The sequence below is a fragment of the Meriones unguiculatus genome, chromosome 18 (genome assembly GCF_030254825.1).
Source record: "Meriones unguiculatus strain TT.TT164.6M chromosome 18, Bangor_MerUng_6.1, whole genome shotgun sequence".
Lineage (NCBI taxonomy): Eukaryota > Metazoa > Chordata > Mammalia > Rodentia > Muridae > Meriones > Meriones unguiculatus.
In genome coordinates, this window is record NC_083365.1 from 6,383,273 (window position 1) to 6,408,101 (window position 24,829).

Below are 24,829 nucleotides of genomic sequence, written 5' to 3' on the forward strand. Positions count from 1 at the left end.
CTGGGAAATGATTGTCTCACCAAAAGTCACTTCCAGATTCAGTGCAATCTGCATTAATATTCTAATGACCGTAAAAGAAATAGAACAGTCCTGAAATGCATATTGAAACAACACACACATATAAACATGCATATATTATAATATATTAAACATCTATTTAATAACAAAAGCCATGATTTTGCTGTGTTATTTTAGTTCTTTTTACTTTAACGTAGTTCCAACAGATCTTCTGTGGGTAAATATGTCTCAGAAACTGAAAATGATCTGGGTAAAAACTGTTTCGGGATTTAAAATTGCAAATGTAAATATTTATTATGGTATAGAAGAATGGAGGTCCACTGAAGGCATGACCAGAACAATGGGAAAACTAGGAGCCTTCTGAAAAGCAGAGTCAAGTGGCAAGTGAGGGCTTTAGTGCGGAGCGAGGCTCTTGGAAGGACCGCTGGCTTTGAGGAAAAGATGCTCTCAGAATCTTTGAAAACTGGCAATCCCAATGAATGATCTTTTATTAAATGGGATATTGGTCTTCTGATTCCACCGTTTTACAAATAAGAAAACGAGGAACGTGACAGTGTATAGAGCTACTCAAATCATAACTAGGAGGAAAACAAAAGAACCCATAATTTCTGTGCAGAGAATCTGTGTGTTTTGTGTCAGTTGGGAAAACCACAATGGGGCTTTGAAATGAAGCTCTTTTGGAAAGCAGTGGAGAGATCACGTATGAAAAGGCAAAGGTGTTCTCGAACGCGGGTCGAAAGCAAATGCTCGGGTAGATACTCCATGTGTTTTCATTTTTTATTAGAGAAGTTGTATGTTGAATTTGAGCCTTCATTGTCTCATAATGCTCTCTGCCCTCTTCAGAGGAACACACGGAATCAATTTGTACAACCAGATACAATAATCAAGTTGGCATTTTGAACTCTAAAATCAGGAGTCTGGCCTATCCTGGGCTCCCGGCCTTCCGGTGCGCCTCTCGGCTTGGGCAGCAGGACTTGATCCCAGCGTTATGTGTCACCTGCAGATGCAGCTACAGCAGGCGAAAGACCATGCAGATTGACACGGTAGCAAATCGTCTGGATATTTAACACACATAAAAAGGTTATTTCCTGATATGAAAGTCTGAAAATCTGCATAAATATTTTTGTGTAAAATTAAATTAGTTATGTATTTTTTCCAAACTAGAACTTGAAGTATCAAGAATGCCCACATTATTCATATACACATATGTATAGACTTTTTCATTATGCTAAAAGTCTTGATAGTCAAATAATATTCTGTGCCATACACTTACTTAACCAGTATTTGGTGGTAGGTTAACTGTGTCTGAATGGGTTTGTCATACTTGGTGCTTGCGCATCATGCAAAACATTAGGTCTATGGTTCCTGTTTAATAGTCTTGTCCTGTGTTAATGTTTAGATGATTTTGCACTATAACTGTGAGAATTAAGGAATATAAATACTTTGTACACAGTCACATACAAACATTTGCCAATAACCACTTCATGATCCTCATGGTGTACAGTGGATTGTAATCTGTGGAATCTGCAGAAGCAATTCCTACAAAGCAGTGTCGGCTGTAAACTTTCTGAAACGAGCCTGCTGAGTCCCCCTTAGAGCACTGATGAGCTTGGCACAGGAACACTCTTTTGTGTCTCTATAGAACTAACAATGTCGGCAACATTTACAGGAAATTAGCATCTGATGGCATGGTAAAGACATGGCACTTACTGATGAGGTAACTTAGGTGTAGAAAATTCTGCAAAGTGACTTGGATAGCAGACCACCGCTTCTGCTAAGGGACTGTAGACAGAGTTGTTTTTTTCTAGTGCATGCGCTTACTATTGTTACTAATGCACTTTTTTTTTGCAGCAGTTCAAACATGTCCTAATGCACCACAAAGCAGAGCTGTTATCACCAAGCCCACTGACTTGTGACGCTGTCTCATAGCAAACATGATTAAGTTGCATATCATGGTTCAACTCTGCCTGTCAGGAACAGAGGGATTTTTTTTTTTTAAATGTGTGTGGATACATAGCTACTTTTGGTTGGCCAAAGAAACTCAATATTCAAATTGTTAAACCGAAGAATGTTTGGTCATCCCCAGCCTGTGTGGTCTCAGGTAACACCGTGTCTATACATAAATGAAACAAAAGAAAACAGCTTTTGTCCTTGGAGTGTGTGTTCAGAAGCTGGCCACGCTCTCGTGATGGTCCATGGTTTTCCAGCTTCAGTTCGCACCCTGCAGCTTCACACTACTGTTGCTGGTCTGCGGTCCATCTCGGCTTCCAATTTCACCATCTGCTGCATCTCCTTCGCCTATAACACCAGAAACACGTCCTTACACATGGAAGTTTCCTCCTGGAGGCATCCCACTGACTCTAGTCCTTTTCCTGCTAAACCTATCCTTGTTACACAAATGTGGCAAGAAGACTGACAATCTCGGCACCTCTTGGGTGGTATTCCCAGAAATGCAGGATGTTGGAGTTTGCTTAAGGTCCACAGAATCTGAATCTGTATTTCAACAATATCTTCCAAGGAAACTTTAATGTACATGAAATTCTGAGAAAATCTGGCCTACACATTTCTGGGAAAACCACATGAAAAGAACTTGAGGTAGATACTTGGATGATGTCAAATCAAATTGTTTGGTTTAGTTTCATGTGTTGCTGTGACTCTGTTTGGATAACTCTATCATTTTCAAAAAGCACTGTTGGTGTACACTTGATTTCTTGAGCAGTCTGAAGTTTAATTAAAAGTAGTTTTTTAGGAGTCTATCTGCCGGGATAGGCAAGGTAAGAGAACATTACAGGAGCATGCAGGATTCCAGAAATCTTACTGTGCAAACTTTGGGGCTCTTACTTCTCTCAAGTAGTTTACTTTTTATGGACAGCCAGGGTATAAGCCAGAATGAATTAACTCTCATGACTATGACAGTCACTATTCGAGAGGGGCTATAGAAGCAGGTTCCAGTGACAAGGGATTACTTGAGAACATGGGGAAATCAATTAAGTGGTTCATTTCACTTTGACTTTCCAACCAAATCCTAGATGCCCAGCCCACATGCCTGCATCTTTTGGAGGGGTAAGAAATGCTCTCCTCCCTTTTCGTGATATGCCCCTAAAACAAAGGACAGGTAAAAACGGAAACAGAAAAAAAAAATCTATAGAGATACATTTCAAAAAGAAGGCTCAAAAGTGCCCTGATGGTACTGTTCTTGTTTGCTTAGATATTCTAACTAAACGGAAGGTCAGAGGGAGGGGCTGAACAATTTTAGATCATACGAGAACTAAGTCTTCCAAATGAAGTCCCATAGCAAAAGTCAGTTTAACTCACAGATAAGAGGCAGTGCTCATCATTATTTTAACATTATGACTTTCATTTTCATTTTTGTGAGGGTAGATAAAACATCACTAAAGAATTTTAGGTCTGTGTAAACTTGGGGCTAATGATTCCCTCTGCCCATATAATTTTCAATGCCTGACATATAGTAATACTCACAGAAAAATGAAGAAATGGAGAAAAATATACAAACATGAAATAATGACACAAACAGTATCCATAGAGATGACAGTGAGACATTGTCAGCACTGGAAATTAAATGACTTGATGTTCAGTAAACAGTAATAAAAGACTCCCGACATCTCTGCCCCTTTCTATTTAAGGATTCTATTGAACATAGTATAAACTGCATAATTACATGCCATTAAAAGATTATCCTGAGAGTTAAATTCTTACATGAGCAGGGTGATCAGCCATTCCTATTGCCTGGGACAACTTAGCAGATATGTGGCAATTATGAAGAGACATGTTTCTTAAAAATATTGTTTCTGCTTCAGATGGACAATTATATGGTCACCTTAGAAGGGTGACTAGTCACAGCAGGTGAGACTCAACAGTGAACATGGCAAAAACCATTTTATTATAACATTTCGGCACATAGACCACAATATGACATCATTGAAAAGCACCTACAGACATTATATAATAATAATGTTCTTTTGTCTGGGTTGTCTTCATGATCACAACCCAATTGCTGGATTTATAACTAGAAATGCTGGCTAGAAAACTACCACAAACAAATGTGACAGCATTTCAGAATAAGTAGTATGAGGGATTCAAGCATGAAATAGCCAGGGTTTTAAGTCTAAACCCTTAAGATATCAGTTAGTTAGTTATGACCAGATGGGAGTTATAAATAGAAATCAAACCAAGAATACTGACATAGCCAGAAGGAAAGCAAGGTCTTGCTTATCATCAAAAATTTAGTCCTACCTTGTGTTTGGGACACTGCATGACAGGATTTCAAAAGCTGTTTGTACAAAAACAGTAATGTCAAAATTAAGTCATACATAGAAAATAAATGAATACTGAAATGATTTTGAGAAATGAGTGCAAAGCCATATACAGAAAGCAAAAAAGCTAAGAGTACAACAAGTATACACCCATCAGCAACAACTTTCCCCAAAGTGAGCCAAACAAAGGAATAAAAATAACATAACAAACAACCAATGCCTGTTAGCCCAATGTGCGCCTCTCTCCTGTGAGGGGCTGGGGAGCCTGAGCTTTCAGCTGAGACCATTCTCTTGCTTTATTGAGTGATAGGATTGATGTCAGATACTAATTTTTAAGACTTGAATGTGACAGTAATGGAATTGTTAGATGTCTGAAATGGTACACGTCAAGACAGATGGAACACTGGTTAGAGGACTATGGGAAGAACTATGCCCCAAGATTAAAACTGTCCATATTCCACGGCTGGTAAAAGAAGCAAGGCTCGAAGGTGCTTCCCAGAGGACCCAGGAGCCAGAATCAAAACCAAACTGCGAGATTCCCTTTAGCGCTGTCTCCCAGTCCCTTTCACAGCAGTCCAGCTAGTTACATAGAGCCATCAGGCTTTATTTTGGGGTTGGTAGGGCTGGGGGGGGGGGGACTACAATAGGGAGAAATTAAGAAACCACAAAGACAATATTTTATGGATGTTCAAGTTAAATCATCTTTGGTCTACACAGAAGGGAGAAATCTTAACAACTACTTTAGGAGTCTGGGATTGTGTGAAGATGGCAAACTGCTTTGCTAAAGGAACGTGAACCTGGCTGCGAATGGAGTTCCGTTATATAGCACCAGCCTTGTGCTCACGAGGAGACAAGTGGATTCCCCGAGCCCCCTGCACTGTGCCTAGGAGAGTGTTGTAGCAGAGGGATTGAGACCAGTGCTTCTTGTCCTTCATGTTAAACACACTACAAACATACAGGTGTTGGCTTTGCTATGGAGCAAGTGACATTTGCAAATGGAAGCTTAATGTAGAAAGTCAATTCCCAACTTGCTGGAAGTTTCTATTTGATATAGTGAATGTCTTTTTATTGAATATCATTGCATTTTTATATCTGAATATTTTCTGTTCAGTATTTTCTTAAGTTTCTGTGACTCAAAAATCTCAGTTGTGGTTGGCAGATGCTACTTATGACGTATTAATAGGCATTATGTGAATTTTAAGAACATGGTCTAATCAATACAACTACTAGTAAGGCAGCATTTTAACACAAGCAGTCCGATACGGTTTGAATTCACCGTGCATCAGTATAAAGCTCAGAGCAATTTCTTTATCATGCTTTAAAAGTGGCAACACCTGAAAACTGTATTCTAGCTCTGATCTTCATCACTACGTAGTGAGGAGTAATTTTTAGCACATTTACATTCTTTAGTCAAACGCGTTAAGCAGCACACTAATTTCTAATTAGTTTCCTAATTCTGACAGTCAAAAGCCAAGTATGCCTGGCCTTTCATCAGGCCCTTCTTCTAAGGAGATCCTAACGCCTGTCTGAGGTGCCCATTCCCTGCTTTCCTTGCAGCACTGACCTGAGTCCTGAGGCTTTGGGGATTGTACTGTACCAGAAGAGGCTGTATTTGTGAGCTGGTCAAATGAACTGGACTGCTAGGAGCAAACATGTATACTGTCTTTTGGGGATCACAGTAGTATTCGTGACTAGAATTGCTTAGCTGAAAAGGAGATGAGGAACGTAATTCGGAACCATGAGAGGACTGAGTTCTGTCCAACAGAGAGTGAGGATTTGAAACAAGAAGCTAGGTTTGTTGCCTAAGCTACAACACAAAAATGAGTCCATGGGTCTGTGTTCCTTTCTTAAGGGCCTTTTAAAATGTAATTCCTTCTGAAGTATTCTTCAGGATAAGCTATTTACTCTGAAAAGAAAAAAAAAATCTTACATAGGACTGCTTTCTAGAAGGGAAGAAATGTAAAAAAAAAAAAAAAAAGCAGTATGATTATTACATCAAAAGCTCACAGTTTCTAAATGTTGTAAATTATCAACAAAGTACAATGTCCGAAGCAAGAGTGAACTGGAACCAAGTGGGACAGAAATGTACACTTTGCTGGGGGCTGCAGCCCGGTGAGCTAGAGGGTGAAAGGAAGGCAGCCGGGCTGTGGCCCACATGAGGCAGAGCCTGCTACAGCACCCTTCAAAGGCTGCTTCCTGGAAACAGATGTGTCCTGGTGTGAGTAAATGACCTGGTGGAGTCTGGATAACTATCGCACATGCACTTGCACTTCTGAATTTAGTGTTTTTCTTTTTTGAGACAAACAAACAAACAAAAGAGATGTTGGGCTGTTTGTTGAGTTATGTAGACAAACATTTAGCTCCTGCTGTGGGACCTTGGGAAGAAGTTACAGTTCACTTTTTAGATTGTCACTGAAAACAGATGGTTCTTCTCTTTTGTTTTTAATACACTAACATCTACAGGCTGTGAGCTGCACAGCTCTAACCCAAAATGAAGAAGTAATCTGTAACCTACTTGCTCATAGCCTCCCTTTTAGAGGCATCACTCAGGAGCTGCCCCTTTAAGAGAGTCCCCCCACAGCCGTTTTCCTCTCCCACTCTACAAACAGCACTTCTGTTCCTTTTGGATGAAAAGCAGGAAGCACCTATGCACTCAGCAAGACTCTCTACCTTCCACTGTTGTCCCTGGCCACAGGCCTTCCCAAAGGGCCCCTGGGGGCCAGGACACTGCATCCCAGAGGCGGGCAGGCTGCCCATGTCCTCTACGCACATCAGGTGAAATACCTGCTCATTCTGTTTCTCAAGGAATTCCAGGTGCTCCAGTTGGACCTTCTTCAATTGATCCATTTCTTTTGACTGCTTCATTGCCAGCTGGAAAAAAAAAGACCAATTCCATGTTGTTTCAAAATTATAAATGATGGGCAGCTTATTAAGGTCATAATTTAATTGAGGGTGATCATACTTTTCAAAAAGGAATGAAAAGTACCCCAAAACTGTTGAGTTTAAATTCAAAGAACACATTGGGCAGATCTTTCCTTTCCAAATCTTATAAAATGGTTAAGCACCTATGCATGACTAAAATGTCACCTACGTAAAATCCTTCAGATAATTTCCATAATGATGGTAGTAAGAGATTGCTTTGGCTTTCAGGGAAGGGCAAAGCTGGAATATTTAATGTTCAGAAAAAAAATGAAATCAAGCAAATCAGCTTTAAATGCTGGAATGCAAGCACAAGTTATTGGTCACAGACTTTTTTTCAGAGAGGAGAGCCGAAAAAAACGTGGAATACTTACTCTCTTTCTTTCTTCTAGAAACTTTTTTGTGTTGCTGCTGTTCAACTCCCTGACTCGCCTAAAAACAACAGATAGATAATAGTACAACACCACGTGAGATTCACTTATGTCCACAGGAACCGTCTTTCCTCACTGCATTTTCCAGATAAGATTATTGATTCCTTTCCCCTTAAATTTTATTGTAGTATTTTTCAAACACACAAAATATATAGTAAAATATAAAAGCTAGCTGTGTACACATCATTCGGATTAACCAATACTAACGTTTCTTTATGGTTTTCTATTTTTAAGATTTATTTTATACAGGAGGGCTACTGATTTTTTTTTTAGTTAATTTTGTATCTAGCCACTTCACTGAAGGTATTTATCAGCTGAAGGAGTTCTCTGGTTGAATTTTCGGGGTCACTCATGTATACTCTGACTTCTTCCTTTCCAATTTGTGTCCCCTTGATCTCCTTTAACTGTCTTATTGCTCTAGCAAGGACTTCAAGAACTATGCTAAAGAGGTATGGAGAGAGTGGGCAGCCTTGCCTTGTCCCTGATTTCAGTGGGATTGATTTAATTTTCTCTCCATTGAATTTGATGTTGGCTATAGGCTTGCTGTATGTTGCCTTTACTATTTTTACATATGTGCCTTGTATCCCTGATCTCCCCAGGACTTTAAAGATAAATGGATGCTGGATTTTGTCAATTGCTTTTTCAGCATCTAAGGAGATGATCATGTGGTCTTTTTCTTTCAGTTTGTTTATATGCTGGATTACATTGATGGATTTCCGTATATTGAACCACCCCTGCATACCTGGGATGAAGCCTACTTGGTCATAGAGGATAATATCTTTGATGTGTTCTTGTATTTGGTTTGTGAGTATTTTTGTATCAATGTTCATAAGGGAGATTGGCCTGAAATTCTCTTTCTTTGTTGGGTCTTTGTGATGTTTAGGTACCAAGGTGACTGTGGTCTCATAGAATGAGTTTGGTTCCACCTTGGATGTGACTCTAACCAAGCAAGTCAAAGACTTGTATGAAAAAAAAAAACCTTCAAGTCTCTGAAGAAAGAAATTGAAGAAGATATCAGAAGCTGGAAAGCTCTCCCATGCTCATGGCTTGGCAGGATTAATATAGTAAAAATGACCATCTTACCAAAGGCAATCTACAGATACAATGCAATTCCCATCAAATTACCAACACCATTGTTTACAGACCTTGAAAGAAAAATTCTCAACTTATATGGAATAATAAGAAACCCAGAATCACTAAAACAATCCTATATAATAAAAGATCTTCTGGAGGTATCTTCATCCCTGATATCAAGCTGTACTATAGAGCAACAGTAGTAAAAACTGCATGGTACTAGCATAGAAACAGAATGGTGGATCAATAGAACCAAATAGAAGACCCAGAAATAAACCCACACATTTATATTGACACCTGATCTTTGACAAAGATGTCAAAACCATACAATGGAAAAAAGATAGCATCTTCAACAAATGGTGCTGGTCTAACTGGATGTCTACATGTAGAAAAATGCAAATAGATCCATACTTATCACCCTGCACAAAACTAAAGTCCAAGTGGATCAAAGACCTCAATATAAAACCAGATACACTAAACCTGATAGAATAAAAAGTGGGGAACAGCCTAGAACTCATTGGCACAGGAGACAACTTCCTGAACAGAACACCAACAGCACAGGCTCTAAGAGCAACAATCAACAATGGACCTCACGAAACTGAAAAGCTTCTGTAAAGCAAAGGACACTGTCAGCAGAACAAAATGAGAGCCTACAGACTGGGAAAGGATCTTCACCAACCTTATATCTGACAGAGGGCTAATATCCAGTATATATAAAGAACTCAAGTAGTTAAACAGGAACAAATCAAGTAATCCAATTAAAAATGGGGTAAAGAGCTAAACAGAGAATTCTCAATAGAGGAATATCAGAGAAACACGTAAAGAAATGCTCAATGTCCTTAGTCATCTGGGAAATGCAAATGAAATCAACTCTGAGATTTCACCTTGCACCCATCAGAATGGCTAAGATCAAAGACTCAAGTGACAATACATGCTGGAGAGGATATGGAGAAAGGGGAACCCTCCTCCATTGCTGGTGGGAATGTAAACTTGTACAATCACTTTGGAAATCAATCTGGTGCTTCCTCAAGATCCAGCTATACCACTCCTAGGCATATATCCAAAATATGCTCAACTATACAAGGACATTTGCTCAATCATGTTTGTAGCAGCTTTATTCATAAGAGCAAGAATCTGGAAACAACCCAGATGTCCCTCAGCTGAGGAATGGATACAAAAGCTGTAGTACATTTACATAATGGAATTCTACCCAGCAATAAAAAACAAGGAAATCATGAAATCTGCAGGGAACTAGAAAAAAAAATCATCCTGAGTGAGGTATCCCAGAAGCAGAAAGACACACATAGTATATACTCACTTATAAGTGGATACTAGACATATAATATAGGATAAACATACTAAAATCTATACCTAAAGAAGCTAAGCCAGAAGGAGGACTCTAGGTAAGAGGATTAATCCTCATTTAAAAAGGCAAATGGGATGGACATTGGGAGAGAGAGAAAACAGAAAGCAGGACAGGAGCCTCCCACAGAGGGCTCTGAAAGACTCTACCTACCAGTGTATCAAAGCAGAGACTGAGACTCATAGCCAAACTTTGGGCAGAGTGCAGGGAATCATATGAAAGAAGGGGAGATAGAAAGACCTAGAGGGGGCACAAGGAGATCAATGGAGCCAAAAAATCTGGGCCCAGTGGTCTTTTCTGAGACTGATACTCCAAGCAAGGCCCATTCATGGAGATAACCTAGAACCCCTGCACAGATGTAGCTCAAGGCAGTTCATTGTCCAAGTGGGTTCCCTAGTAATGGGAACAGGAGCTGTCTCTGACATGAACTCAATGGCTTGGGGGGTGGGGGCAGCCTTACCAGGCCACAAAGGAAGACAATGCAACCACTCCCCATGTGACCTGATATGCTAGGTTCAAATGGAAGGGGAGGAGGACCTCCTTTATCAGTGGACTTGGGGAGGGGCATGAGTGAAGAAGGGGGAGGAAGAGTGGGATTGGGAGGGGAAGAAGGAGGGGGCTTCAGTTGGGATACAAAGTGAATAAACTGTAATGAATAAAAAATAAATAAATTAAAAAAGATTTATTCTATTCATGTGAATGTGTTTGCTTGTGTGAGTTTGTTTGCACCATAAATGTGCAGGAGGAGAGAAGATGTTGATCCTCTGGAGACAGAGGCAGTTGTGAACTGATAAGTTGTTGCTGGGAAGCCAAATGGGGTCCTCTGCAAGGATACCAAGACACTTAACTACAGCCATCTGTCCAGTCTCTGCCCTCTGCTTTTTAAGGAAAAGAGAATGTTACATATAAAATTTAAACTTCTGCCCCCCTCCAGATTCTGTTTTCCCTTGTTTCTCTCCTTGGAAGTCCTAGGGCTGGCAAACACTTACTTAGCCATATCTTAACATTTTTAAACTACAAATGGATGTATCCACGTGAAATACATCTAAATGTTCTAAAATTTTCCTGTGCATAAAATCTATCAAATATAGTCTGCTGTCCTCTCCTACCCAGAGTCTGACTCAGAGGGGTGAGAGGACGTTAGCATTTCTAAGATCTCATCCCACGTAGCACCGGTATTGTTGGCATGCTGACACCACTGTGTGTTTTCAGGACTTTGGTTACTTTGGGTATACTGCCTTTAGATACCGAAGCTCCCAGAGCTGCCTGCTGTAGGACACAGACAACCTCATCTTTATTACCCCATGGCTGCATCTTTGACTCTAATTTTCATTTTTGTATTCCGGAGTGTAGGGCTCTGTTCTCCTCATTCACCCGCCCAGCTTTGACCTATCAGGTACGCCATTTGCACCCCTTGGCTGGTGCATTGTGCTGTTTTAACCGTGTTTCTCATTACAGGTGGGGCGCTTTTCCTGACATGATTGGGTGAACTGTACCCGTGAGGGCGCTCACTCCATGTCTATCTCCCCTTTTCTCTTTAAAATGGTATTTAGTTATTCTTTGAAAATTGATATATGTAGACACTGTAAATTTCCTATTACCTCCCTCCACGTTTCCCAGGGCCCTCCAACCAGTCTCCCTCCAACTTCAAGGCTTCTTTGTCATTAATAACCCCCAAATCCAATTAGTGCCAATGTATGCTCTTGGATGTGCAGCTGTGCAAGTGGACATGTGTATTTTTCTAAGTAATTCTCTATTCCATGCATATTTTTCAAATTTACCATTACCATTATAGCAGCCTTTAATAATCATTTGCCTCTTTTATTTTCAGTTTTCATTTCAGATATCACTAATTGGTGTTTCTTTTCTCCTCATCATCATTCTTGCTGACAGTCTACTGAGTGGTTCACTTGGTTTTGTTTTTTTCTTCCATTTTTTTTTTTTAAATGTGTTTTTACTTGTCTGGCTGCTTTCTCCTGCTTCTTTTTTTTTCTCCTCCAGTACTCTGTGCATGTTGCTACTTATTTTGATCTGGGATGTCGGGGTTCACAGTGGTTTCTACCTTTATACCTTCTTTGAGTGTTTGGCTCATTAATTTTCATATCTTTTAAAGAAATACACATGCTTTTCATGTAAAATCACTGTAGTTTTGCCTATGATAAATACCATGCTTGCATTTTCATTTTGTTGTAAATATTGTATAATTTCTGTCCAAAATTCTTCTCTGGCACAAGAAAAGAACAGTGTTTTAGTTTCTGTTGGTCTTGCTAAGTCCTACAATAAATCTTTGACTTTAGTGCTCAGCAGTTTAATAAAACTGAAACCACAATGATGTTCATAATATGCTACTAAAGGGGCAACTTACTTTTTGGCATAGAGGCTATTATTATTTTAGAAACAGCTCTTTGTTGATGCTTTAGAACAATGTAATGGTGGATACAAAGTTTTAGTCACTAGATAAAAATAAAAGTATGTACACACACACACACACACACACACACACACACACGCTAGGCTGGCCTCAGACTCAGAGATCCTCCTACCTATGCTTCCCGAGTGCTAGGATTAAAGGCATGTGCCACCACCGACTGGCTAAGACGGCATTTCTACTTTAGCAGCACCTTGAAGTTAAAGGTAATTTGAAAACTGAATATGGCCAATATTCTGAGACAGGAGGATCTTAGTGAGTTTCAGGCTAGCCTTAGAAATATAGTAAGACATTGTAAAGAAAGGAAAAAAAAAAAGAAATTTGGACTCCGTTGAACTGAAGACCATTCTGTAACATATTTGATGAAACACAGTAAAGGACTATTTAATAGCCCAGTCTCAATGCTGAATTTTATATTTCACTTTGTACAGCCTAAAAGAGTGCAAATTAACAACACAGTCTAAAAAAATCAAATAAAGTTAATCTGTATTTAGTATGTTGGAATATTTGAGGTTTCTGAGAGGAAGATGCATTTTCATGTGTATAAGACCCTTAAAACAGAGTTATCTGAGAAAATGCCCACAGATTTTCACATTTAAAAATGAACAAGAGCTTGAGAGGTGCTACAATACCATGATACCAATAAATGTTGGAACTGATGACTAGTATCTCCCTTGAACCTTCTTACCAGGAGGCACAAATAGCTCCACAGTGATTGAGAAATATCTTGGCCAAACGGTTAAAAAAGCAATTCATCTCCAGTTCGGAATCACTATGGAGAGCTCCTAAGATGGCTCAGTGGATGAAGGAACCTCAACCAAGCCTGACAGTCTGAGTTTGACTGCTGGAGAACCTGTAAATTCCACTTCCAGTTTTGGTTTCTTTAAAAATGGTTCTATTATGTAAACATGTTTTTGCTTTAATCCTAAGTGTGGGATTTTAGTTTGGGCTTTGTCCACAGCTGATAATCGCCTCCTGCGAGGCATGGTCTTTGCCAGCTGGTAACAGCGTGCTTCTCGAAGCATGGGGAGGAGTGTGCTCCAGGACTCTGAGGGCTACAAATATGGGAGCCCAGAAAGAGAGGGTGTGGCAGTTTGGAGAGGCCAGGCACAGAAGGTGTGGCTTGCAGGAGACAGACAGAAAGTTTTGAGGAAGTGGCTTGGAGGAGGCCACTTGCTGTGTTTGCTGGTACAGCCCCAAAGAACCCACGACCCTAAGAAGCCAGGAGAGGTAAAAGGGTCTGCCCCCAACTCAGCTTCTCTCTCTTGCCTTGGGTTAAAGGGTTGCTGGGAGGGAGGTGGAGGCGAACCTAGTGCAATAAGAACTGAGTCCTGCAAGTTGTCATCTGACCTCCAAATGAGCACCTGTGTGGTTGTGGGTGCTGTGTGCCCCCAATACACTCGCATTAAATACACCAATAGGGCCCAGGGGGCCTCATGAAGCACCAACCAAGGTCCAGTCCTGGACTCTACCTAGGCCCCTTGCACATACATAGATGATGTGGTATAGCCTGGCCAACGTATAGGTCACCTAGACAGGGGCGAGGGGGCTGTCGCTGACAAGGCTTGCTGCCTGCCTTCTGATCACAGGGAAAGGAGACGTGCTAAGTCCTCATGTGACTGTTCTCTGTGCTGGTCTGAATTGGTACGGAGAGACTCCCCTTACCTGAGGAGCAGGGGGGAGGGGAGAGGGAGAAGCAGAGGAGGAAAGGCCTGTGATCAGGATGTAAAGTGAACAACAAACAAACATAACAAAACAAACATCTCAGATTCTTGGAGTACAAAACAATAAATAAATAAATACAATAAATAAATACAATAAAAATCAATTACTCTGTTTCTATTTCCATTTGGGGGCCTAGTATGTTTAAATGGCATAAAACTTCACCATAAAAGATGTGTTAACTGATAGGATGCTTTATATTCTGTCATATCTTGATTAACTATTACCTAGCATCATTTAAGAGCCGGAAAGAATAAATACAACTGAGGCAGTTTTGCTCAGAATATCAGCGGCTACTGGGCCTCCCAGACAGTCAGGCGGCCGGGGCTGAGGCACAGAACCCTTGATTGTAGGCTGCGAAATTGCCGGCAGCCTCTGCTTCATGGGGTGACTCACGAGCCCAGAATCCTAAAATCATTTTCCTCTCTAAAATCTTGAAACCATTGTCCTCAAGGGAGCAGAAATCAGTTTTTCAGTGAACATGGCTTTCAGAGAGAGGGGCAGAACTCATATCCCTCCATGAGCAGGAGCCTTGCTGTTCATGGCTCCTTCAGCTCTGGCCTGGTCTTCTGTTTACAGAACTGAAGACTTCTCAGATATGAGTCATGAGAGGTGACTGTTATCTGTGTTCACTGGCATGTCCCCCCTATGGGTAGCATGGCTGCTGATACCGCCTCAGGTTCCCTTTACCAGCTGTGGTAAAGGCTTGTACCCAACTCCTGGTACCATGGCCTCACTCAGGCCTTGTCCCACCCCGTCTTGTCTTCCCTGTCTTCTTTGAGGAAAACCCCTTGTTCTTTAAGTCACATCCTCCTGGATTCCCGCCTCAGTTTCTCCTTCTAGAAATCTTACCTAACCCAAGGGCAAACCAGAAGCGCCATGTAGAAGCTTTATAGATAATTCCCGGTGTCAATGGTAGCAAATCAAGGTGAAAAGCCGCCTTCATGATGTTCAGAATCACTTTATCCAGAAGATGCTGCCCTTGAGCAGCATGATCCGGTAGAGTGCAGGGAGAACGCTACACAACTGTACCGATTACTGTCAGGGTTTATATACGTCACGTGAATAACTGCCACATTTACCAGTGGTGGTTATCACTGGAAGCTACCCTGCTATTGTAGAACGAATCCACTTCCACAAAGGCTGCACGAACAAGACTCTTAAAACACTTCAGTGTGTATATCTCACATCTAGGTTGAGTCCACAGTGTCCAATGTTACACCATTTCCCAGTAAACCAACACTCCAGGTGAGCATCTGCACACACCAACTCTCCCTCGTGAGCATTTTCACAGTTACCTCTCCCTCGTGAGCGTTCCCACACTCACTTTGCCTGGTGAGCATTCTTACACTTACCTCTCCCTTTCTGCCTTATTCTTGATGGATTTATCTTGACTGATGGCTTTGCTATTTTCCATAGAAATCTTAGCCTGATGGGCTCGCATCTCCTTGCTTTCCCTATGAATTAAAAAAAACAGTCAGTGAGTGGAGAGGTGGAGATTTAGAGTCCAGTGAGGCCACAGTTGACGGTTAGTGAGCATACAGATAAAGTTCTGGGGTTTGTGAGTGACCAGCGACTTGCATGTTCTTTGTGCCATATCTCTCTGTGCCGTTATGATGTATAACACGAAAAAATAAAAGGCACAAATACACTAAGTAACAACAGGACTGAGCTCATGGAGGGAAAGCTAAGGGAACGGAGATGGCTGAGGAAAGCAGTGCCACCTAGTGGACACATGTGGCATGGCTGGCGAACAGATGCTGCAGTTGCTCAAAAAAGGAACCTGGAGCTTTACCATGCACTGTCTGGGACCCAGTGAGCTGGGAGGGACAGGCTGCTCTAACCTCACAAGCACCCTTTCTACTGAACAACAAGCTATGGCGATGAAAGGGACTACGGAGTTTCAAGTGAGTACAGGAAATAGCAGACCTGTGTTTACAGAGGACTAACAGTGTAAGCGGTCACGTGCGCACGATGGGCATGTCGGTTTTGGATCACTCATGTACAGTAAAGGCACATAGGATCCTAGAATGGCGTTGGCTACAAATAGTTTTTAATATAGTGACCTCCTCAGGTCTTTCCCCGGAAAGCACAGGCAAGGAGGCTGGCTAGCGAAGTCCACGGGTTTACTCTAACTCCAGAGGGCGGGCAATGCTATCACGGAGTTCAGTCAGCCGCCTTGCTTCCACACATCCTTACTTACAGCTGGTCAGCAGGACAGTGAGAGGAAGGCTGGACCAAGGCAGGTGCTCGTAGGAGTTTTCTATAACTTGTTAGTAAAGTGACCCCTCCACCCACCTATGCTGCCTTCCTTTCCGAAATTCCCTCAAGAACATTTACAAATGACCAAATGACGCTACCAAGCAATCAATAAGCAAGAACAATTACAATGAAAAATCAAAACAAAACCCCAACCAAAAGAAACAATCTCACGGGAGAAAAGCCCTGCGTGCTTGAGGGAGAGATAGTATGCTCTTTGCGTAGATGTATTTTTAAAGACAAATTAGCAGCTGGGTTTGTGCTTCTTAAGAATGACTTTCTAAGCAATGAAAAACATCACTTTTTAAAATTTCTTTCAGAAAACGTCTAACTTTGAGGCGAATAATTTTTTCTTTACGTGGTTACAAAAGTGAGGACTGAAAGTGCCTCCCAATCTAAAGCATTTGGGGCTGGGAGGCACCTCCAAGCTGAGTGTGCAGCAGCGCTCAAAGGCAGGAGAGGACGCCTCAAGCATGCACCGCTCAAAGCGCTCCTGAGGAAGACGGGACAATGGCCTCTGACCCCGGGAAAGCAGACAAGACCCGGAGCTCCACAGCATGCGGGCATTTCCTGACGGAGCAAGATCATGTCAGACGCCACTAGGCCGCCTCACAGGGCTGGGATCTATTGCAAACCACTGGATTTTCTCATAGCCGGATGCTCTTTTCTCGAGGTAAGGCTGAGGATTTTTGAATGAAAACATACCGTTTTTACAGTTGCGTTTTAAACGTGACCGCTTTGCTGCACTGGACGAGGTGTCTGTTTGGGTTGTTCTGTGTAGCTCAGCATGCCTTACTGTGGCACTAATGGGGTGCAAGCGAGCTGCAAGCAAGCTGGCATGAAAAGACGCAATCAGCAGAAACCTTTCTGCCTAGGGAAAAGTCCAACTCAGCCTCAGCCTCAGCCTCAGCCTCAGCGCTTTGCTGAGGTGGGGACAGGCAGACGAAAGTGGTGGGTCCTTGCTGCTCTTCGATCAAGTCTGTCTTCCTAAAGTGCAGGCTTAACAACATCCGGAAAGAGGGGTGGGATGCACACATACGCATGCACGCACGCACACGCACGCGCACACACACACACACACACACGCATGCACGTGCGCGCACACACGCACCAGTCATTGCGAGAAACGAGAGCTCAAGTGGGGTGTCTGCCCCTCCCACCTGTCATGGGAGAGTTTCAGCTGCTGGGTCTGCTGCTCATGAGCACTGATGAGCAGCTTCCTCAGCAGCTCACACTGCTGGTTCAGGTGCAGATCCCGGATCTCTTGCTCCTCGGCGCTGTGAGTGTTGATCATCTCTGACCACTCCTTTGTGTGCTGCGCCACGATCTCTTTGACCTGTTTGGGGAGGGTGCGATGGGGTCATCTGGAACTCCTGGGCGCAGCGTGCAGCGAAGCACAGCACTATTCATGCAGGCCAGATCCAGATCGCAGTTTGTTTTGTGCTCAATGGACAGCAGAGCCCACAAAAATAAACACACCAGTCACTCTGGCTGCGAAGCATCTCACGCTGCCTGTTCCGCTGCCTGTTGTCTCACTGCCTATCTCATACTCACGTGTGTCTCGATCTTGGTCAGTTTCGGCACATTTCTCCTCCTCATCCCCTGTTGTTCCAGATCCACTTCTATTAGGCCAGAGGTCTGAACGCAGCTGGACGCTCTCTGCTTCCTAGATTACAGCTTACTCCATCACTAAGTAGACACTACAGTAGAAAGCCCTCCCCTTCTCGTGAACACACTTTGTATTACGGCTTTTCGGTTCCCTCTCAGTATTGAGAGGTTGTTCCTGAAGCTCCTGAAATCTGCCTGACTCTATAACTTTATTCTAGTCAGTGAGACAACAGCAAATGTGCCTAAAGCAGAGGTCTACAAAACATTTCCCCTTTACTATGACGGGTGCCCTGTAAAGGCGCCAGGACCACCTCGCTGGAGGTGAAGGTCATGGAAAAACAAAAACAAAAACAAAAAACAACAAAACCCAAAACCCAAGCATCTTGCAGATATACAAGAGAAGACAGCAACCTCGGCTAATTTTAGCTGTTTAAATGAGCCCCACAAAGTCAGAGCCATCACCCTTTTGAATATAGTCCAAATTTGTGGCCCAAAGAATTATGAGCTAATAAATAATAGTTGTTTTAAAGGCACTGAATTCTGGCAGCTTAACACACAGCTGAAGCAAACTGATACCATTGCCAAGGTTTCCATGCTATAGGAGAAAAGTATATAAAACTCAAGGCATAAAGCGCTAATTCTCATATCTCAGCTAAAAAGAGACAGAGAATGGAGAACAGCTGCACAGTTTCTGCTACACAAAACATACAACACAATGGAGAACTCCATTTAGAACAGAATGACTGGTCCATCCACGTGTTAGAGCAACGGGCCTGGTGATACACACACAGCCACGCTGAAGATGCTCATTTGAGCTTGTGTTGCAGTTGAGAGTTTTAGCAATTTTTTAATTTAAAATTTATTATTATTGAAAAAATGTTCGTGTTCTTCCCAAGTCTTAGCATTTAGGTCTTGAAAGGCTCTCAACCTTTCTGACTTGGGGAAATCGCCAGTAATTCAGCTCAACTCTTAGGATATTAACTTAATTTTTCTCACCCTAAAAGTCCTAGCAAAGATGCAGTCAAATGTAAGCAAACACGCAGCCCACAGGGCTGGCTGCTCCTGTGTCATGTATAATGCTAGATCTTAGGGAAGTATGTTCTAGATTTTGTTTCAGCCTTTCCTGCCAGCCCCCTGTTCACCACTTCACTTGGTACATCAGGAGCATCAAACAACGTAAATATCAAGACAAAAAGGTGCTCCAGGAAGTGGCTCTTCCCAAAGATAGTAGGTCCGAGGCAAACAGAGACCTCCCTGTCTTCCCGGTCCACCTGCTCCCACCTCTTCTGAGACCAGATCCATCCTGAGTCGCTCCTTCTAAAATAAACTATAAAGTATCTTCTGTAAGTGCCTGTGTAAAAAGAATGTTTTCTTTCTTACCTTAGATTTGTGATCTGATGTCAGGGTCTGAATTTTAATTTCTGTTTCTTTTTTTATTTCAAGACAATTACTTCCCCTGAAAATGTAGAAGTGAAAATGCATGCCAGAAATTAGATATCTTTCAATTCCCCTGGACCTCTATAAACAACACTTTCTGATGAAGACAATATATTCATCAAATACGAGATGCCATAGCTCACTGGGCGGTGTCTGGTTTTCCGGTAATGGATTTATACCTTGGAAAATATTATCTGTACCATGATTTCTCAATTCAACCACAACACAAAGAGACACTTCAGACCTAGAAATTACTTCCTTGTGTAGGATCTGTTGTCAGAGTTTTCATTTTGGTTCCTGTTTTTCTTCAAGCTGTTTTTTTTTTTTTGTTTGTTTGTTTAAATTTATTTCATAAAATATCATCAGGAATGAAAACAGCCTTGAAATAAATTTCTAATTCTTTCATTTTGGTCATAAAACCAGATTTTTGTCTTTTAAACATGCCAGTGGGAAAGAAAAGAGCATTTATTGACACTACATGGCAGGGGACAGGGATGTGGGGAGGGCCTTCTTGTTCTCTTGTGAGTAGGAAATTTATACCAGGCAATTGCCCAGCAGCCATTACTGCTTATGTCAGAGCTGACATTTTCTTTTCCACACCATTGCTGAAGACAGGACAGGACCGGGCTTCTGCCTTCAGCAGGGATGTAACGGCTCACCACACTCCAGCTCACAAGGCTGCATCCTCGGAAAGCAATCTCTGCCCTGCAGACGGCCTTTCTCATCACAGCCATTGCTCCTCAAACACTGGGGCCAGTGTGTTTCTTCTTCAGTTACTCAGCAAGCGAACATGTTCCTCTGGCTTATTCCAGACCAACTCTCACAGTAAATGCAATGATGGGTTTCAGTCAGCATCCTTAAGCAGCTGGTGTAAGATTCCCTGGATGTGGGTAACTCCTGCAGTGCCATGACGTGGGAAAATCCTAACTCAGACCAGCGCCAGTCCAAGAGCACCTGCATGTGTTATGGACTTAGTGGTTTATGAAAAGCAGACATGAAGTTGGAAGGAAGATTGCCAAGAGAAGTGGGGGAGACCCAAAGGGAGAAGATACAGAGTGGATATTTCACTGGATACGCGTATCAAATTCTCAAAAATAACAAAAAATAATTTTCAAAAATAACAAAAAATAATTTTCAGAAATAAAAAGAATAAAATTTCAATATAGCAAGGAAGATAAAACAGACTATTTGTTGAAAGTTGACATGTAAATAAAAATAAGTTTATTCTTTTTTATTGGTGAATTTTTAATTTTTAAAATTTTTATTAATTATAGTTTATGACCTTTGTGTCCCAGCTGTAGTCCCCTCCCCCTTCCAATCCCACCCTCGCTCTTCTTCTCCTATGCCCCTCCACCAGTCCAATGATAGGGGAGGTCCTCCTCCCCTTCCATCTGGCCCTAGTCTATCAGGTCTCATCAGATGTTTATTCTGAAAAATTTGCCCCTTATAAACATGCTAGTAGGGTCTATACCTCCCTTTTAACATTTTGTTTTAAAATTTCATTGAAAATGAGAAAATAACTTTAAAAAAGACAATTCTGCTTGTATGGTCAGAAGTATATAAGGCAGGCCCATGGTTGGAGTGTGATGTGTCTTTAGAAGCTCGTGTTCTGAGCCCTTGCTTCCAGGTGGCTATGTTCTGGGAGGCTGGCGGAGCCCAGCGCCTTGCTGGAGGAAGCAGGTTGGGGTGGGGTGGTTTTGATAGTTATAGCTGCTGATGGATTCTGTCCTGCCCTCTGCTTCCTGCTCCTCAGTGATGTGAACATCTTTCCCCACATGCTTCTGCTGATGAGAAAGACCAGCGCCCCTGCCTGCCTGCTCTGCCACAACAGGATGGATCCAGGAGCGAGAAACACTCCTCCTGTGTTTGTGTCAGGTAGGGTGGCCAGTGACGTAAAAATACACAACACAGACATCTTTACACTCCCTCATCTCCACGGGCACATGAGATGTGCTGCTGTACTTGTCCTGACTCAAATATATTTTATATCCAAATGTGTTCAAAGCAACAAGCCATGCTCAATGAAACACAGAGAAACAGTGGGGGAAACACAAGGCAGATTGCTTCCACATATACGGACTTGTTTAAGTTTTTCTGGGAAATACAACTGCAATAAAAATGAAGGTGCTTTCAAAGCTGAGCACCAGCATGGCTGTGCTCACTTAACCGTCCTCCACTGATGCCTCAAGCAGAGCACATTGGCTCCACGTCATGGAATTAAAATTTTGGGGACCAGAAACTGTAACAAAACCAATCCATTCTGAGGTCAGATCCTTAATTTTCTAGGTAATATCTTGACTGGACATTAAAAAAAAATAAAGAAGAAAAAAGTAGAAGAATACTCATTTCTTCCTTTCCTCTCACACTATGGAAGGCTAGAAAACCTCAGCAAGGCCTCAAAACATTTTTAAAAAATCATAAAATCTACTGAAGGAGGCTAAAACTGGGCATGAAATGATGTCTGAAAAGAAGAGGATATATCTGTGTGTGTAGTGTGACATTGCTATTTGTTTTAAAGGGTTTGGAAGCGTTGAACAGACATGCAGAGGGGCGTTTGCTAGGAGCATCCGTAACCACGTGGTCCCGTCAGCAGTGCGCTTATGACGCATCAGCCCCTACGGTGGCGCCATGTACCGACAGGAGAGCCGCACTTTTGGGTATGCCCCTCAGAGATGCATAATCTCCCTCTACTCCTACTTAGGAGGAAATTTTGAAGTCAGACTAGAGACATTACACAAAATAACCGAGCAGTTGTAAAATGAAAGGCTCAATAAAGACAGGGAGAGACAGGGTCAACCTTTTTTTTTTTGCCTGATTATTATCCTGTGCTAAGATGTGATTTTTAATGTTATTAAAAGGCAAGTAGTACAAGCACGTTCTAAGACACCCCCAGTGGCTGCCAAAACCACAGATATATGGAGCTGTAGTGTATTTTCGCGGCTTCCTCTGTAATTAGGCACAGTGAAGTGTAATGGTAATAGTAATGATAGATAACAGTGACACAGAACAATTAACACGTGATATTCTGTAACAGAAACTATTTTTAGACTATGGTGGGTTACAATTAACTGAAGTACTAGAGAGTGAAACTGAAAATAAGGGGACTGCTATATTTTTGCAACTTTAAAAATTATTTATGGGCTGGAAAGATGGCTCAATGGCTAAGAGCCCTGTCTGCTCAGATTCAATTCTTATCACCCACATGTACAGCTCATAGCTGTCTGCAACTCCAGTTCAATGGATCTGACACCCTCACACCAATGCATTCAAGATAAAATTAAATAAACTATCTTAAAAATTATTTATAAAACAAAAATTACAACTAACTCTCAAGTGAAAGAATTAATCTTAAAACTATGGCTAAATCTTCTTTTGAAAAAATTAGAACAATTTACCATGAGCTAAAGGTTTTGGGAACTCCATTGAGACCAATCTAACCCACAGGTTAGTTGACGACACAGGTTTAAATGAACGGACCTCTTCATTTCTAGGACTATTAGGTTCCTCTGTGGCCTCCACAGGCTGTGCAAGGCCACTCTACAGGGAGAAAGCTTCACGCATCAACCATTGGTCTTACCCCTTCTTCTTCATCGCCTTCTCTAGGATTTTCTCATGTGTTGACTTCTCTTTGTCGTACTGGGCCACAATTTTGTCAACTTGTGTGCAGTGTAACTTCTGCATGGTGCTGTGCTCCTGAGCAGGAAGAATTTGCAGTTACAAGCCAGACTTTAGTTGAAGCTGAAAAGATTGCCCTGCCAGGCTAGCCTTTTTCCATCAGCTTTCCCTGAGTGTTTGGAAAGCCAGTAAGTAATACAGTCTTAGAACTGGACAAATTTCTAGCTGCCCCGCCCCCCCTCCACATTCAAGAGTATCCCTAGAAAGGGAGTGCCCAGCCTCAGCCTGATGAACACACCACTTTAAAAGGAAGCTCTGCTTTTAAGCAGCACCCCACATCCAGTGCTGAAAAGCTGAGCAGCCATCTGCGCTCTACTGAACTGGGGGAATATGGAGAAGTGAAATATGATAACCACTGTGCCATCACCCTTCGATCCTCCTAACACAGGTAACATTTGAACTTGATGCCTCATCATGAACTACCACTGCCGAGTTCAGAAGTGGCCTACACATTACCAGTTACACTGAGTGCAGAGCCAAGAACAGCATTTCAGTAGCAGCTTTATCAAAATGCTAGACTTGTGCAAGTTTCAGAGCTACTTTCCTTGACTCATCTATGTTGGTGCCACAGGCCTAAGCTACAAGTTGTTTTAAGAAGTGACTGAGCTGGAGGAAGGGAAAACAGGGAGGTCCCATAAAGGTAAGGTCTCATGGTTTTCCTCTGGAGAACACAGGAGGGCCTCATACACTGAGTCTCTCTTGACCCTGGACAAGTATAAATGCTCCCACTTTTCTGACTGTGATCAAATCTAGATAAAACCAACTTAAAGCACACTTGTCTTCTAATGAAAGTGACCCTAGGTTTAGACCTCGAGACTCCCTGTTAGGTGGGATTACCATTTTCTTTACTGTTTGTGTGTCTGCTCTAATGGGCTCCTAAGAACCTCCACTCTACTTTCTACTTCAAATTGAAAAAGTGGTTCTAGAAGTTGAGAAACACTTAGAATCCTAATAATCAGCTGCATTCCAAGAGTCAAAAGCAGCTGACCATAAATAGGCACGAACTCTTTACTCCTTTCTCATTGTCTCACTATCCTACCCTATATCACAGACACATTTCCAGGGCTTTCTTTTCAAAAGGCAACTGTCATGTTCACACTGTCATTCGCCGTTTCATCTTGCAGCTAACTTTCATGTTTAGAAACGAACTCTGGAGAGATGAGCATTTAAAACGCATTGCCATGTTCACTGAGTTGCGCAGGTGTTATCTTCAGCAACAGGGCCTTGCTGTCAGTTTTCAGAGAGTAAACTGTAGTTTTGACAATAGCCTTGGTTGCTTCGGGGTTTCCATGGGACCCCTTTTGACAATGACTCAGAGTCAAGTGTAACCCGTTCCTGGTCCTGGAAACTTCAACTGGTGGCAACACATGTCCAGTTGGGGCTCTGCCTCACCCGTTATTTAGAGATTTCCTTCATATATTGCCTTGTATATTTTAGGAAGCTACTACATTAAGTTTCCATACGATTCCTCAAATGGCCCTTGATTTTAGCCGTCTCTCCCCTATTCTCTCTGTCCTCCCTCTCCTCCTTTTCCTGACCCTCCCTTCTAGCCTCCCCTCCACCCATTCATAATTATCTAGTCTATTTACCTTTCCTACAGAGATCTGTCTTCCTCCACCTT

At 42.0% G+C, this 24,829-nt stretch overlaps 1 protein-coding gene across 9 annotated transcripts in view; it reads right to left on the reverse strand.

Moving 5' to 3' along the window:
• Window positions 1-781: 781 nt before the first annotated feature.
• Window positions 782-24,829, reverse strand: part of LOC110563159 (1-phosphatidylinositol 4,5-bisphosphate phosphodiesterase beta-4) — a 368,349-nt gene continuing 344,301 nt past the window's right edge. For 5 of the 9 annotated variants that reach the window (XM_060371832.1, XM_060371830.1, XM_060371831.1 and 2 more), the window contains 8 exons: window positions 23,111-23,226; window positions 19,477-19,552; window positions 17,649-17,824; window positions 15,585-15,686; window positions 7,586-7,643; window positions 7,077-7,163; window positions 4,273-4,309; window positions 782-2,316 (listed from right to left, as the gene is read on the reverse strand). In XM_060371832.1, coding sequence (XP_060227815.1) covers window positions 2,228-2,316; window positions 4,273-4,309; window positions 7,077-7,163; window positions 7,586-7,643; window positions 15,585-15,686; window positions 17,649-17,824; window positions 19,477-19,552; window positions 23,111-23,226 — 741 coding nt within the window. In that variant the 3' untranslated portion in view covers window positions 782-2,227. The remainder of the gene's footprint in view (window positions 2,317-4,272; window positions 4,310-7,076; window positions 7,164-7,585; window positions 7,644-15,584; window positions 15,687-17,648; window positions 17,825-19,476; window positions 19,553-23,110; window positions 23,227-24,829) is intronic. The other 4 variants (XM_060371836.1, XM_060371834.1, XM_060371835.1 and 1 more) reach the window with 1 other exon arrangement.